This window comes from Ailuropoda melanoleuca, chromosome 11, assembly GCF_002007445.2.
Source record: "Ailuropoda melanoleuca isolate Jingjing chromosome 11, ASM200744v2, whole genome shotgun sequence".
Classification (NCBI taxonomy): Eukaryota; Metazoa; Chordata; class Mammalia; order Carnivora; family Ursidae; genus Ailuropoda; species Ailuropoda melanoleuca.
In genome coordinates, this window is record NC_048228.1 from 48732109 (window position 1) to 48749647 (window position 17539).

The following is a 17539-nucleotide window of genomic DNA, read 5'->3' on the forward strand; positions in this document are numbered from 1 at the left end:
AAGAATCAAAAGGATCCCCCCCTTCACAAACCTGGAAAATGTTCAATTGTTCGATTCTTTAAGCTTCAAAATCTAAGACCACACAGCAGTTAGATACAGAATAAACTGCAAGGATTATGTGATTATTTTTTACCTCTCTGTAACCAGCAGCTTGATTGCAAGCTCACTTACAGGAATGATAGAGTCTCATTTCTCTTCATACCCTTAGGACCTCAAGCAGTGGTCAAAGGAGAATGAGCGTAGGAGAGAGAGAAAGGAACAAGGAGGAAGGACAATGAAAAGCAGAAATACAAGTCTTCTCACCCAGATGGAGGGCTTACTAAATGCCAGGCACCATCCTAAATGACACGTATGAATTTATTCATTTAATCCTTACAACCATGCTATATGGCAGACATTACCATCGCTGCTTTACCCACAGGCAACTGAAGTGTGGAGTTTTAAAAAAAAACAAATACTGTTTGTAGTGACAGAGCCAAGACTGGAATCCAGGTGGTTTGGCTCCTGAGCCTACAGTCTTAAACACTGTGTCACACTCCCTCCCATCTCTGGATCGGCAGAATGAAGGGAGAACTTGCCACAGAGTACGCACAGCTCCATCTCGGGCCTTTGTGAATACTGGAAGTTGGGATTGGCAAATCAAATACCAACTCACATATAAAAATGGGCTAGATTTACTCTTTCATTACTCAAGTTATAGTCTTATGAGCCACTTGTTTTAAACTAATCTTGCATGGTGTGTGTCAGCTTGGTTTTTTTAAACTTTTTTCTTATGGGCTCCTGTGTGCGGGATTTGTGTGTGCAATGGTTCAGCAGGACCACCAGCATGAAACAGGGGCACGACAGGTAAGGAAGAATGTTTCCAGGGCATGGTGAGCTGAGTCTGGATACAGACTTAGATTTCATAACAGGGTTTCTAGGAAGAGGCAATGGAACCACCACTTGGGTAGAGAGACCACAATAAATCCAGGACAAGTGGTACCCAAGAGCCATGCAGGAAAGGTGCAAGGCCATGTGGTAGATGAGGGAGGCAAGGAGCATCCATACCTGGGTCAAGCCTGACCATCAGGCTGGGTCGACTCAGGGACACTTTGTTAATTTCTGGAAATAGGTCACAACAGACAAGATAGAAGGAACCAGAGTAGAAGCCCAGTCCAGAACCTGACGTCCATAGGGTCAAGAAGAGTGGGACAGGGTGGGCCAAAGGGATGTTGGACCAGATCCAGCTGGTGGCAGAGGAACCCTAGGGGTTAAGGCAGAAGCTTGAGTGCTAGGTCTAAAAAATGAGTTCTGGTCACTGAAGGGGTGACTACTCTTTGGCCCTACCTGCTGTAGAGAAGAGGCAACTTCTATATTGCCTGTCTCCGACTTAGATTGTAGAAAGACTGGTGGTGTGGAGCCTTCAGGTGAAGTGATCAAAGCATCAAACTGCAAAGTTGGGGAAGGCAGAGGAAGCAAAGCAGTGACTGGTATGGGGGTGCAAAATGTGGTCTGTGTTTACGACACTATTCCGTTTAATCAAGCACAAGAACGTAATAATAACATTAATACACGCACACACACAAACACATTCGTCTGCCTCTGTGTGTATGGGTGTGTATTCCATAAAGCTCAAGGGAAAAGGGAAAATGATAAGGACCCCTGAGGATGCGACCCTCTGGCAGGACTCCCTGCCTTCTTTCAGCCCTCCGGTGTACCTGCTCCCACTCTGGTGTGGAAGAGCCACGTGTTTACATGCCACTTGGCTCTGCCCCATATTTTTCTCCCGGCCCTATATTCAACACAGTGAGCATGAATATTAATCAGGTAACTTCCTCAGCACAGTGCTCACTTTCTTTTGGTTTTGATGGGTCAATAAAGTGGCAAATTATGCCAGTCATAATATAAATGACCCTGCCAAGAGGAATCAATCCAGAAAAACCTGTTGTTACCATAAAATGGCAGGCTTCTTCTTGGAAAGCTTAGCACATGCTGGAAGAGCCCTGGTTGACTGACCAACTTCCAAGGTCAATGGTGAAAAGTCACCAAAAAGAGCACAAGCACAAATGTTGCAAAAAATTCCAATAATGAGAAAGCTTATTTGGAAAGCTTATTTGGGCTGTCTCAGCATTGAAACAGTATATGGAAATTGATCACAAGTTTAGCTTTAATTTTTAAGATCATTCTCTCTCTCTCTCTCTCCTTGCTCTCTTCTTTCTTCTCATTTTATGCATAAAAATGCAACCAGGCTGAACTAAAGCAAATTGGTTTAATTCCCTGGAGGGAGCATGAACAAATTTTCCCAGCAACTTTCTACCAGAGGCATTTGTGTATCGGTATGTGGATGGAATGTGGAAGCAGTCAACTACGTAAACCAGTAATCAAATGAAACATTAGCCATTTCAAAGTGCCCTATAGCAGCATGAACATCACCCACTAAAACACCGGGCACAGGAGAAAGGAAAATGGCCCCTCAAAAGAAAGAAAAAAAAAAGTAAATACGTATGGGGGACGTGTGGCAGGGGGTGGAGGTGTTAGAGAGGGAAGAATAAAATCAAGAGGGAATTAATTCCCTTTTAAAGGCAAATCTGTCACAGGAGTGTTAGCAGGTGGTCTCTTTGATGGGACAGAAGAAAGGAGAAGAGACTACATTCAGTAACTTCATCAAATTGAAATTTTAGCAGTTTACCTAAATTGCCCAACCATTACACACTTAGGAAGGCATTTGGATGTGCCCACTTTGAGCCTGTTCTAAAATAACAGGTAAACAGAACACGATAAGTAAGAAACATTAAGGGTTCTTTTATCTTTTATGGCTGAGCCTCCTATTGAAACACTGGTCCTTCAAGATCCCCAAACAGTAATACGTTCCTTCATTCATCAAACACTTGTTCAACAAACGCTGAACACTTTGTGCAGCCCTTGACGTTGGGGACACAGAAGATATTTTAACAGGTTGCAAAGAGCCCCCAAGCCAGACTCAGAAGCAAGCATGTCTTCTATTCTATATTGTAACAGGCTCCAGGGTGGGCCCTGCCGTGCTCCTATCTGTACGATATAAACAGGCTGGTGTTTCCCTTCGACATGGTTTCCATAAGCCCCTGGGGGCTGCTTCTGCCCACACCTGGAATGGAGGAGGCCAGCAGACTTCACATAGGACCTTCCATGCCACAGAGTTCATTTAGCCCGCAGAGTCAGTAAATATCATGTACTTACTCTCTTTTACTATATTCCCTCCAAACAAACCTCCTGAAAATCTAACCAAGGGCATAAAAGAGAGAAACATATGAGCTGACCCTTAAAGCCTCCACCTTCAATTCCCATCATGTCTCTGCACCCTGTCCCGCTCAGCTGCAGAGTCTAGCTACCACAGTTCCTCCTGTGACATCCAAGACCCTCCCTCTGGCCAGTCTGCCTTTTCAGTTTTGCCTGTCCCTGTGCACCCTGACTCAGGTTCTGAGCACACCTGATTCTCTGTCTCCTGCAGACAAGCTTAGCAATCTGCCCTTTGTCTTTGCTTCCACAATTACCCCGACTCCTATTCCTGCATTTATTTCTTTTTCCTATTCCTGCATTTAAAAAATTCTTTATACATTTACTTTTTTACTTATACTCATGAGTAGAATCAGTACTAAAAAATTGTCCAGTATAAGCAACAAATTACACTAAGACCACTCTGACTTCCAAAGACAACGATAATATTAAGAACTTCAACTAGTTCTTAACTCAGACACATAAAGCTACTAAAGGATACAGATACTAAAGAAACAGTAAATGTAAATGCCATCATCTGTTTTCTTGTCTAAGTTTCTTACCATGATGTCACTTTCTTATTTCTGTTTCTCCCTCTCTCTTCAGGTAGAAATAAAGTTTTGAAAAAATAAAGATATATTTCTCCCTTCATTTTCATTTAACCATTGTGTACTTATTTACACGAAGAAGGAATCTAACTTATGACACAATGACCATCCTGAACTGAATTAAGAACTGTTCCAGGACCCCCAGGCAGGTGCAGAAGGACTTCAAGAAATCTTACCACACATGCACACATCACTAAAGCACTAATAAGGTTATAAAAACATGTGTCATCTCTCTCATCCATGGTTCTTGGCCCATCAGGAGTCTCGCTCAGAGTTTCTTCTCAATACTTGAAAAACTGGTCCCAGCTCCTGCCGGCCCCGGATCTCTTGGAGGTGGGGGTGGCTTTCTCGGTGGCTGGGCCAGGGATTACCTGCACAGGAGTGGCGGTCTTGGTAGAAGCCGTCCCCGCAGGTGGACACACACTGGCCATGACGCATCAGTAGGGGAGGCTGGCAGGACGAGCACTCTAGCCTACTGGTACACGTGGAGCACTGAGGCTGGCAGGCTGGCTCCGGGCAAGGGTGGGAGAAAGACAAAGGGCAGCTCTGATTAGCTCAAAGACGCCACCCCAGTGCCAGTTCTTCCACAGCCCAATTCGGGGGCTCTGGAGACACCGAGAAAAAGAAAGGCAGGGAAGTCACTTCCCTAGCCTTCACTTACATACCATCCATTTCATGCCAGGCTCTGCATGAAGCGCTTTCTGCGTATGAACGCATTTAATCTTCACAACAACCCTTCAGGCAGATATCATTAACCCCCACTTTTCACACGGGGTACAAGCTCCCAGAGGTTAAGTCACTTGCCCAAGGTCACATGAACCTGGCATTTTGAAGTCAGGAAGTTTGGCTCCCGAGTCTGCTCCTCTTTTCCAACGCCCCCAATATCTTTCTCCTTCAACCATTTCCTAAGAATATCCCTTGTCTCTTTTCTTTCACAACCCATGGTAGAGATAGAAATAACTTTGAAAAAGCTAAAGATTAGGAATCAGGAAAGGAAGTAGAGAGAAGCTTCATTGAGGCTTGACAATATCCTAGAAACTATTCTAGACACGTCACATGTATTAACACACTCAATCCTCAGAAGAACCATTTGAGGAAGGTACTAGTCAGTATTATTTCACTTTAGAGGTAAGAATATTTAGGCACAGGGGCGCCTGGGTGGCACAGCGGTTAAGCCTCTGCCTTCGGTTCAGGGCGCGATCCCGGCGTTATGGGATCGAGCCCCACATCAGGCTCCTCCGCTATGAGCCTGCTTCTTCCTCTCCCACTTCCCCCTGCTTGTGTTCCCTCTCTCACTGGCTGTCTCTATCTCTGTCGAATAAATAAATAAAATCTTTAAAAAAAAAAAAAAAAGAATATTTAGGCACAGAGAGGTTAAATACAGCCAGGGTATAAACCAACACACTCTTACGTGGATAATTAGCTCCATGAGTCAGACATAGGGAAAAAGTAATGATGATCTGGCCTAAACAAGCCAAATTTTGCCAGGTAAGATCTCCTTCTTAGATGCATAAGAACTCTGAAAATTGACATGAATTGACAGAAACTCACAGGAGATAAGCTCTACTACCGATTATCTGTGTGATATTGAGCAAGCCAGTTGATTTCTCTGGCCCCCACGTTCCCCACTTGCAAAATGAGAAAGTTCTAGTAAGGGATCTCAAATGCACATGTCAAGTCTAAAGTTCTATCCTGGATTAACTGAGTGTTGTAATAAATGGCACCAAGAATACTAGCAATATCACTATCTTTGAACGTCTTCAAAAAATGAAAAATCCCATCACAACCACCTAGTAACATCTGACCTCCACATTATCTATCTCTCAGTAAGCATCAAAACACCTGTGAAATGTTAGAAGGAAGAGACTTGCAGGTAGAGATGCCATGTAACCTATGGATGATGTTACTACCATCTAATGGTTTTGGGAAGTTGTACATTTCCTGCATGCATTGACCCCCTCCTTGACAACAGTGAGCCTCAGTCCACCTCTGGGTTGTCTGCCCAGAGCCATACCTAAACAGACGGCACCAGCTTGGTAAAATCCCAGACCACAGCTATGTACACACTGTCCATTCCGCAGCAACTTTGTGGGGTCCTGACAGAGGTCACAGTGCTCCGGAGATTGAGAGCAGGTCAAGCAGTCTGGGTGGCAATGAACTACAATCAAGGACAAAGAAGAGGAGAATTTAGTAAAGACCATATGATTTCTCTTACATTCTTCCAAAAAAGAATCTACAGAGTTTATGCAGTTATATAGAATATGAAGAAGAGAAAACTCTGGAACTTAGGTATGAAAAAGGCCCCAAAATAGCAAAAGTGATTTCAATGCCAGATTTCAAAGAATGTCTCTTCGTCTGAAATATTATTTCTGTCTCTGGTAGCTCCAAATTGAAGACACTAAAAACATGACTGAATGGCCCTAATAATGCTTCTACCTGCTGGAATGCCTCTACAAACAGGAATTACCAGCTCCGTAATATATGATTTAAACGAATTCAATAATTTATGATTTCTTAGATGTTCTTCTTAAGTTTTGGCACGCATAGAAAGTTAAGACAAAACACAATTTTTAAAAAAGTTATTTTCTCAAAAAAGCTTTCTTTTTTTTTCTAAAAAAAAAAAGAGCTTTCTTCTTTCTCTCCAAAATTCAAATCTCATTCCCATCAATTGGGATTATCATTGAATGCAGCTGTAATTGTCAGCAAAGGACTTCTTTCAGGTTTTGAAGTTGACAAGGACCTGATTTTCAGGGTATGGTACATTTTCATATGCTAAATATTTGTTTTGGAAAGCCCAGGGAGCCACTTTGGTGAAGGTAAGATAATTAAACCATAAAGTTGCTTTGCTTTCCCATGATAAGCTCTTCATAGAAACACTGCGATTAGCCAAAATAAGTTGAGTGCAACAAAAGCAGCCGCCAATATGAAAAATTGCGACCCACAGATGAAAACAATTAATTATGAAATACGAATGGAAGAAAATGCCACTTTTCCAAGAGAGACTCAGCTTATAGGCAAATTACTGCACAGCCAGAGCAGCGCCAGTGCTTGCCAACAATTATTAACTGAAACTAATTCAACCCCAGGTGATTTGAAAGCAGAGTTGCAGAACAAGTAGATAAAATTTTCTTTTGGAAGAAATTAATGAGTCTTTAAACTTCAAAAATGCATTTCAAAACTCCAAAAGGAACCATCTGTTTAATAGCTCACCTTAAAAAAAAAAAAATGGACACCTGTAACAAACTTTCAGAAATTGTTCTTATAGCTTCAACAATGGAACAGTCCTAACACATATATTTGCCTTTACAAGTTTCCAAACTTTGTGTTATTTGATAGCCATAATAATTTTTTCAAGGTAGAAATAAGGCACATTTTACCAACGAGGCAATTAAGATTTAGAGAGGGTCAATGACTTGTCCAAGATCACATACCCATAATCTGTTGAATACAGCAAATACATACACAAAGATTCAGTAACATCATTTGTCAGAAAAATTTAGCAAGGAACAAACCAACCAACCAACCAACCAACCAAACTAGTCGGTGATTAAAAAAAAAAAAAAAAAAAAAAAAAAAAAAAAAAAAANNNTGCTTCTTCCTCTCCCACTCCCCCTGCTTGTGTTCCCTCTCTCGCTGGCTGTCTCTATCTCTGTCGAATAAATAAATAAAATCTTTAAAAAAAAAAAAAAGCAAGAAGGGAAAAAGAAGATCTCTTTAAATTTTTTGACGGTAAAAATATCTCGGCAGAAACGAATCAGACAGACCCACCTGACGTACAATCTGGACAGCACCGTCCCTTCACCACCTGGGCTAGCGTGGCCACTGGACACGGTGAGCAAGAGGGCTCATAGCAAGTGACCTGAGAGCCCCGGCACTCACACACCTTGCAAGGGCCATCCTCCCATTTCTCTCCCTCCTGTACGAAACAGTAAAGAATGACGCTATCAGAGTTGCAAAAGTTCAGAAGACGGTTTGCTGGTGGAGAACTCAGAATTTCCATAAGGGACAAATTGAAGGTCCTGCTCACTACCACGCAAACCTAACTCTGAAACAGGACAGTAATCGACGAGTTATAAATTAAAAAGGAAAATATTTCTCCTTCTTTGTTTATAATTGATTTATTTTAATGTAGAACCCAGGCAGACAGATAAACTGCGAAAGCATTCTGGGGCTCCTGAAATAAGCAAGTAGCCTGTAACACTTGTTTCTCAGTCTATCTCACCAAAAAAACACCAGAGGGGATTACTATGCACCTAGTGATTAGCAGGTTCATTACATAGAATCTCTATAATAACAGAGGGAAGCTGCTTAAAGCCCTGAATTTCCTTATGGTTACTCCAGTAAGAGTAACAGTAGAGTCATTATATTCTTAAAATGACAGCTCTTGCATGACCACTTTTAGTAGGCTGTAGATGGGCCATGGGCTTTCTCATGCTAAAATATTCCTTTCAGCCAAGCAAATTATGGTAATAAACATTAGTACTTTGATGGAGAATTCAAAGTGAATTATAAAGAGCAATTCCTTTTTGCTCACTATCCATCCCACTCACCCTGGAGATAGGAAATAGATGAAGGTTCCTTCGTTTTGGGGTGATGAAGGAGGTAAAACAGGGGAAAATATTAGAGCATATTATAATATAAATATTTGATAAAATATTTATTAGCCAACTGATGTTGAACATTCCAAACGATTAATGTGGCCATAGTTAGCAAAAATCTATGACAATGTTAGCAAAATCAGGAATACTATCTTGAGAAGACAGAAGGGCTTTTCTTCCATTTCAAGGCAGACTGGATTCCCAGCCCCCTTATTCTATAGCTTCCAAAATTATAAGCTTGCTTCTGTGAACAAACGTGCTTGCACTTTCCCTTAAAAAGAAACCATACAATGTTGTCTGGCAAAAAACCTTGAAAGAATGAACACTCAGCTTTGTTTTGGGGAACTAATACTCCCAAACCCCAAAAGCTCTCACTGCTTTGAGGAACATGAAATTGCACTGATGGTTAAACTGAATTTTCTAGGCCAGAAACAATCAGGAGAAAATCATCACAAAAAAGGGAAAGGTACGTGTAGGAGCTCATAGTGGGAGAAGTATTAATTATCAATTGTGGGGGAAAAAATAAGGTAAAGGAAGAAGCAAAAGTTTCAATGAGTCAAAGTCTTAGTTATCATTAACTGGACCACGGTGCTATCAAGCATGACTGTCAGAAATACTACGACATTAAGGTTCTCCAGGACCCCTTATGCAGATCGTTGCTTAGAACAATTCTATAAATATCTGTGTACAAGTCAAAAATCTATACTTACTGGAATACGCTTAACTTCACTTGCATTTGAAGATATCTAGGAACAAAGAGAAATGTATTTATTATACCACTAAAAACACCATTAGGCTGATCTATTTATTTTCTCATTTAAGACTTATCCATTTTGCCCAAGTAGCATGCAACTTCATTCGTTATGAATAGAAAAAAAATCTATATATGTTAAAAAACAAGAAAAGCATGTGATAGGAGGTGAAGACAACATGCCACGGAAATATTTTTTGAATTCTTATTCTCACTTTGTGCTTAAGCACTTGACTTAGATTTGCTTCAACGTGAAGGACTTCATAGTCAAGAGACCTAAGCCTGTAGGCGCAAACTCTTCAGTCTCGTAAGGTACCACAGCACTATTTATGGGGATTTAGACCCATTTAAAACAACTTGCTTTTCTTTAATTCCACCTGGCTTAATTTACCTCAAAAACAGGTAGGAAAATTGATACTATGAGAAAATAGAAATTCAACATTTATAGGCAGCCTTTAATCTCCTACATTCTTAAGAAACAAGGATGAAAAGTTATAAGCCACTTATGAAACAAACAATGCCAACAGCATAATAACGATGCCATTTTTTAGCTTTTTTTTTTTTTTTAATGTGCCAGGCACGGTTCTAAGTCCTTTACAGGTATTATTCTCAATTGCCCCATAAAGTAAGTACTATTGTTATCCCTTCTTCACAGATGAGGATTAAGTAACTTGTCCAAGGTTATAGTCAGTATGTGGCAAAGTAGATATTTGAACTTAAAGCCTGCACTGTTAACCCTACACAGCACTCTCTCCCCTGTATATACAGGCTGACAGATGCAATTTTCCCAAATCACGAAGAAAAAGTACGTAGGGATCAAAGAACTTAATCCCAATTCTTATCATCTTGTTCTGATTGGTCAATGAAGAAGTTGTCTTGATGTTCAACTGGCCTATTTTTTAGAACACAATTTATCAACATTCCAAAACCCCATGTGGAAAATACGGGCTATATAGATAGGGCAAATTTGAAGAGATTACGATAAATATTTTTTCCTTTGGGTACATAATTTTTAAAAGTGCAGACTTAGAAATAAAACCTTAGCAAATGAAATTTTGGGCCCCTCAAAATCCTTTCAATTCTACCCACAAAATAAATCGAGAGCCTGATCACTTTCTATCGCTTCCTCCCTAGACCAAAACACCATCACCACCTCTGGACTACTGCTGAAGACCTCCCAAGCAGACCACCAACTTCCAGTCTCTCCCCCTTCTGTCACTTGCCTACAGAGTGGCCCAAGTGACCCTTTCACAAGTAAGCCGGATCATAGCACAGCCGCTCAAAGCTCACGCAGCGCCCGTGTGTGTCAGGGTACAACCTCGGCGTCCAAGCTACCTAGTGGACCTATCGCCGAATCCTTTCCCTCGTTCACTTGGTGCAGCCATATTCACTTCCTTTGTTTGTTGAACACAGCACGCACACCTCTACCTCAGTCCTCTGCCTTCGCTGGCTGCCTCCCTAGCACATTTTCTCTCCCCGGTCTCCACTGGGCTTGCTCCCTCACTTCTTTTAGGTTTTGCTCAAATTTCTCCGCATGAGAGACTTCCCCAGTCACCTTATGTGAAAAAGCACTCCCCTCCCCCCAGCGACTCTCCAGCTGCTCTGTTCTCTGTGCGGTACTTGCCACCCCCTGATGTGGGCAGGCTCCTGTCCTCTGTGTCCCCACACCAGAGCATAAGCTCACCACCAGAACAGGGACTCTGTTTGCTTTTTGCTTCTGTGTCTCTAGTACCTAGCACACAGAAGGCAGGCAATCACATCTGTTGAACAAATGAATGGTTAAAAGATATGAGAAGGTAATGGCCCCTCATTAAACTAATTTTGAATTATTAATTTTTAATAGTCTCCAGTCATTAGCCTGATACTCACAAATTCTGCATTTTCTTCATGAACACAGTAGCCATTCTTCGAAATGCATTCAGGGCAGCATTTGCCATCTAAGTGAACTAATTCTTCACCCTGTAGAAGCAAGGATTGCAGAGGCACATATCAAATTACCATCTCTAGGTAGCAGTGCAAAATTGCAAAACAACTGGATTCCCTGACTGGAATGAAAAACCGTAGCACACCCTTGGTTTTGGCCCCCTGCCTATTCCCTCTTCCCATGTTGTCTTCCCATGGACAATCTAGGCCATGCAGCTCACCCCTCCAAATGCTTTTTCACACCAGCTCTTGTGATACTGGTGCACAGATCCCTCCATCGATCCCCACCCATGACCAGGAGCTCATGTGAATCAGAATGGCCAAGACTGTTAATTGTTGTAGTCTTGGAAAGTTACCATTTCAGAAAAGGATCGGGCTATCTTAAATCTACAAGGTTTGAACTTGTGATTTGGTTTCATTAACAGTGTTCAAATCAAACCAACCCTTTTCCTTGAATACAAAATCAGATACATGCCTTTCTGCACAGATGTAGTCTCAGGCATAAATTAAACAGCAGAAAACTAATTTTTATTCAATATTCTGAAACTGTTATCCAACTCACATAACCACTATTTTTTAAATTAATTATAAGAAGAAAGAAAAAAGGTCACACCGAGAAGGCAGATGCTTAACTTCTAAAGTCTTATTATTTTAACTTCCCAATATTAATAATTTCATCATTTTTATTTCTATTATAAAATAACAATGCTTACTATAAAAAATTAAATAATTATAAATTCTATTACTTAGAAAGTATAATTCCACTGCAAGCCAACCTCCCAGGGAATCTGCTGTGAAAGATACAATCTCTGTTTACAATTTTTCATATGCATATACTAACATCTAATATCTATAGGCGAAAGAGTATTCTTTAAAGCACTTTCCACTTTCTAAAGATAGATCTTCTTTCTAAAGAATGGTGATGTTTCTTTAAATCAAGACATTATTTAATTTGGGATCTACATTACATTTAAGGTGCAGAAACCATGTTAGGTAAAAATTGAGTAATGTGAAATTGTGCAACAGAATAATCACAGGGATATTTTATGTTTAAAAACACTGTGCACTAAAAATATATAAAATAAAAGCACTAGTTGTCTATGAATTGCAGCATGATGGGTGGATTTTAGAGTCTCTTCTATTTCTCTTGAATATCAATTTTCTAAAATGAATATGTATTATGTTAATGAAGGGAAATAGAAACTTTTAAAAAGAAATACAAAAATACATGAATGATTGTAACTTTTTTTGATCGTAATTTTTTACAGTGTCTAAAAACTGATTTCAAGAAGAAAGGAGTCGTGTATAGATCACTGCCCATCAAAACGGAATGCCAGTCAGAGGCCAGTGCATTGCAGCAGATGCTATAGAGAGCGGGCGTATTTACATATAAATTGTTTTGCAGAAACGTGACAAATCAGCTGGTGGTGCAGGCCTCACCCAGAAACAGTGAAATTTGCTTTCAAAGCAATAAAGGGGTTTATATGCATGTAATCTAAGTTGCTTAAAACGATGTTTTAAAACAAGACAGAGTATGTGTACTTCTATTAAAGGGAAAATGCATGAATGCTTCTTGAGTGACCGCTATCTGTAGAGACAAAACCAAAAAGGCAGCCTGCCTCATCCCAGTATGGCCAGGAGGGGGGCTGTTCCGAGGCTTCGAATGCTACTGTAAATAACAGCAGGCCTTGCTGCTGGGGAGCAAGGATTCGGTTTTGGTGAGGGGGGGAGTTCTAAACAGATTTGCTATTTATAGAAGAAGCCTGGATGCCCAGAACTGCGGCAGTTCACTGTGGTGGGGAGCTTCTCCCATTAGCATTTGACTTTTGCTTTGAGAAAAATTGCTTTGCGGAACAAAACTAATTCTTCTCTTTTTAAGAGGATTCTGCTGCGCAGGCCAGATGGAATCTGCGAACCCCTCCCTCACTGAATCACACCAACATCCACCCATCAGACCAAAGACAGTGTGATTCCACTAGCTTGCCCATTGGAAAAGGAAACACTCCTTTGAGGGAATTTTCCTCCACTGGAGAAGGGAAAGGCACCTCACATTTACGGTGTGCCCTCCCTCTTCTGTGCATTTTGCGATAAGCTTCGATCCTACCCCCCCCCACAACCATTTTAAGCCCCATGTGTGAATGCCAGGTCCTTTAAAAAAAAGTACTTTGACCTCTCCATCTGAATTCACGTTCAAAGATAACACAAAATACAGAAAAAATGAAAATCTTCATACTGTGCTATTTTACTATTGAGGTATTTGTGTTTCGATGCCTAGGGATTTGGTGGGATACATCAAAAACAAAGGCCATGCCATTTTCTCCTTTTTTAACAAAGGAAAATTATGTGCTCATTTCCATGCTACTCAGAACATTGCTGTTGATAACCAGTGTGATCATTATTACATGGTGAACATGTACAGTTCTGTCTGCTCTTCTAGAAGTTTACTTTTCCACCTCTTTGTGGATGTGCATACACTTAGACCTAATCTACCCTTGGCATCCAGGAATCAAATGACCTTGATATTCTAGGAAAGGCAGAAAGTGGGGTAGAATTGAATAAAAATACCAACAGAGCGCTTGCACTGATCCCCTCGGCAGACTCTGGTCATTTTCTCCAGATGCTTCTAATGCATTTTCATTCGTATTTCCGTCATCGTTGGTGCCACCGCATATTGTGATTTCTGTTGATGTATCTGGCTTTCCCCAAAAGCCTGGGAACTATTCAGATTAGAATGTGTCTTATTCATCTTTTTATCTCCAAGCTAAGCAGAAGTTAGGAAGTTTGTACTCCAGGCGCTCACAGAGCTATTTACAGAAATATGGCACAGAAAGAAGGCTAAGAGATATTTTTGGTAAGATTTTATTTTGGTTAAAATTTCACTTCTGGTAGTGTTTCCAGTTTAGAACCCAGTGCCTTCAACAACATTTGGAAACACAGATGTCACCTGGAAGACACCAGTTTAGTTGACTAAAGACCTGGAGAAATGGGCAAAAGGCATTAGAACTCCTCAGTTTATAACAGAGAGGATGGGGTGGGAGTGGGAAACAGGCAGTGCTGGGGGGTGACTGGAGGGGAACCAAGGCCCTCTCCATGTACCTCAGCTGTTGCTCCCCATTTTTCCTAAGAACAGGGAAGAAGACCTGGTACATGGGGCCACAGGTAGGCGTCATAGAGGATAGCAGGCACTTGGAAATGCATTAGCACTGGGGACAATGGGTCAAATTATTATCTATGATTGAGAATCTTTGCTCAGACTTAACTGAAAATAGGTGGTTAAAGGACCCACCCTACCAGAATAACTTCTCCCATATTTTCCATAAACCCTGGGGTATTATTCGGCAAATTAAGATCTTAGAAAATAACACAGCATCCTCCCAGCAGTCTGGCGAGGCCAGGAAGCCCAGCCTCAGCCTGAGAGAGAAGGAGAAAAACAAGGGCCCTGACTGGGGTTTTTCTCATCTTTGTCCAACCATTCTGACTCCCCTGACGTAAAGAAGGAAAAGAAATGAAAAGGCGTGGGGGGGGGGAATAAATCTGCAAAAAGCAAGACCCTCTTTACCTAAATACGTTTCAGCTCTGCCAAGACGCAGACGTAGGAGGCAAAATGAAAAATCACCCTGTCATTGACAGTCCTGTTTGAAAGGTTGTTCCTTCTCGGGCTCGGTGTTAAGAGGAGCTGAGATGTGGGGGAGAAGAACTAGAAAGAAAAATGCCTTCACAGACATCCAGGGCTTCAGATCGTCTGAGTTTCCCTCATCTATTCAAGTTCACAACCCTGAGGGAAATTGGTGGGGCGGATGGGAGCGGTGAGGGAGAAGGAGACAACTTTCAAAGCAATTTGTTTTGCAATGGGTCAAAATTGAGTTCAAAGAGAAAAAGAAGAAGAAGAAGAAGGAGAAGCAATTTCCCTACAATATACATCTATAGTCCAAACAGAGGTTGCTTTGTTAGAAGCTTCTAGAAATTCTGCAGACAGCCCAAGTCAACAGAGGTCATCTGAGTTAATTATTTATGAGGTTCCCCTCCCTCTCTCTTTTAAAACAAAAACAAAAACATTTTACTTTCTTTCCTGATCTACAGAAAAGGCCCCTAGGTGCTGGCTCTCCTTTCTGCTAAATGCTGCCAGTAGGGCCTGCAACAGAAGCTGGCCACGGGAGCACCTGCGGACCTCTGTTTCACAACCATAGCAAGCTGGGCAGGCCACCAGCCATGAGGTCCAGCTGCGCTGACTGATAGGCTAATGTCCCATATCATGTCCTTCCCTTTCATGTCTCTGGCTCAGGGCTTCCAATCAGACCAGATGCACTGAGAACTAAAAGCTCTAGGGGGCTGTTCCAAGCCAGTCTGAACAAATCGTGACATTTATTTTACATCACAGAATCTTTGTGCTAGAAGGCTCTGTGAAATGTGAGTGGTCAACCTGGCTGTCGCCTCTGCTGCTGCCAGAAAATAAGGTACAGGTGAGGGACCACCTATCCCATTGGAGAGAACTGCTAACAGTCCGAGTGGAAATGCCTTGGCTTCTTACCTGGGCACACTCCACTTTGGCACACTCCCCAGTCTGGCAGATCACTTGGCCATGGTCACACATGCAGAACTCGCAGGCCGAGCCCTTCCACATTTCATCCTGGTACCGCACAATCCCATTGTGTGAGCAGCTTCCCGCAGGAGACACACATTCCTCACAGCATTCCCCGGGACGCTGAGCCCGGCTCTGACCCTGAAGAAACAAAGATGGCGGGTAAAGGGCAGTTCTCAAGAGAGTTCGAAAACATCTGAACCCATGGGGCAGAAGGACATAAAAGGCCAACACTGTATGCTGCTCCTTTCCCCCCACTGCCCAACCTAACCCAGCTGAGGCAAGTTCCTCTCTACCTCAGCCCTCCTTCCTAGAAAACAGGTCTTTCATATTTTTATCCAATATTTCTGAATATCAAAAAAATTTCAATTCCCTCAAAAGACACACTGGACTGAAAAATGCATTTCTCAAATGACCCAAGATAAAGCTTTGAAAACCAAGCCACACTCTCTCAAATACCTTTTCACATCGTAGTGGAGGGCAGGCCTCTTTGTGGCACCTGACCTCACCCTTGTCACATATACACGTGGTACAAGCATTTTCATTCCACTGCTCACCATGCTGAGTAAAGAAAGGACAAAGTGGAAAATCAAGTGTCACATACATCAAATAGAAACACGGGCCCATAAGACACACAATTTTTTATTATAACTTTTAATTGAGTCACATTGAATGTACTCCTGAGAAATGATATCATTTAGGCAGCAATGCCTCTAAGAAAAAAGTCAATAAATGTCCAAAAGGAACTCTGCATTCATTTTTATTCAACTGTATTCATTCCACAGATGTGTTGAGGGCCTGCTATCTGCCAGGCACAAAGGGGCCCTGGGACATCAAGATTAATAAGAAGACCCTGTTGGCCGGTTAGTGAGTGCTCATTCTTAGCTCTTCTTCTTTGCCAGGAGACCCAGCTCCCACTGCCATATACCTACTTCCCCAGCTCCCCTTGCAGTTAGGGTAAGGGCATTGTCCCAGTCCTAACCAAGGAGACCTCAAGGGAAGTTTGCTAGAGCAGTGGAGGTAAAAGAAAAGACTCTTCTCCCCCCAAAAAAGAAGAAAAGCCATACCTTTTCCCCACCAGCCTTTAGTAATGATTGTGTGTGGATGAGCTAGTCTCGAGGAAGCCACCTTGGGGACATGAGCGGACAAGACAGAAAGCAAACGCCAACATGCTGCAGGTGGCAGGGTCAAAGACTGAAAAAGGATCCTTCAATCCTTGAAGACATCATAAAGACCTGAGTTGATCAACCCTATAACCACCCTACCTCTGGACTTCTTGTCATATGAGATGATAAATGTTTTCATTTTAGCCACTTTTAGAGGAGTATTTCTGTTACTTGCAACCAAGCACATCACAATAGATATAAAGCTATCTCTTCCAGGAGAAATTAACCTGGCACATATGCGGCTATTGTATTGGACAACACAGATCTAGTACACACAAAAGTCCTTTCCTGATTAGTTACGTTCATTCAGATTTCAAGGGACCCATCTAGAATTTGTGGCCTTCGTTCCCTAATACTCCATTTCGGATTCTCTACTGAGAGTCATAATTCCAACTTCTGTTTAGTCTTCTTTAGAGAGGCTGGCAAGCAAAGGGAAGTAGTTCGGTTTATTTTTTGTATGTTCTTTGCTTCTGAATAATGCAACCTTCTTTTGGCTCAGCAGCACACTCCTAAGACAGAACATTCATTCATTCATTCAATTTGTTGAACTCATTTTTATTTGGTGCCTGTTGTGTGTTAGGCACAGTTATCTAGATTGTTCCGATAGTACTTTCAAATGTGCAGGTTCCACCACCACTAGCTTCTCCCCTCCTTTCCCTCTCTCCCCACCCCCCGTATCTCTC

General features: G+C 41.8%; 1 protein-coding gene across 2 annotated transcripts in view; it reads right to left on the bottom strand.

The window, feature by feature from the left end:
• FRAS1 (Fraser extracellular matrix complex subunit 1) overlaps positions 1-17539 on the bottom strand; it is a 414631-nt gene that overhangs the window by 214496 nt on the left and 182596 nt on the right. The window contains exons 8-14 of one of the 2 annotated variants that reach the window (XM_002912484.4): positions 16150-16251; positions 15640-15831; positions 11058-11147; positions 9148-9183; positions 7608-7755; positions 5854-5997; positions 4211-4345 (exon numbers count right to left, since the gene is read on the bottom strand). In XM_002912484.4, the coding sequence (XP_002912530.1) occupies positions 4211-4345; positions 5854-5997; positions 7608-7755; positions 9148-9183; positions 11058-11147; positions 15640-15831; positions 16150-16251 (847 nt within the window). The remainder of the gene's footprint in view (positions 1-4210; positions 4346-5853; positions 5998-7607; positions 7756-9147; positions 9184-11057; positions 11148-15639; positions 15832-16149; positions 16252-17539) is intronic. The other variant, XM_034671646.1, reaches the window with a different exon arrangement.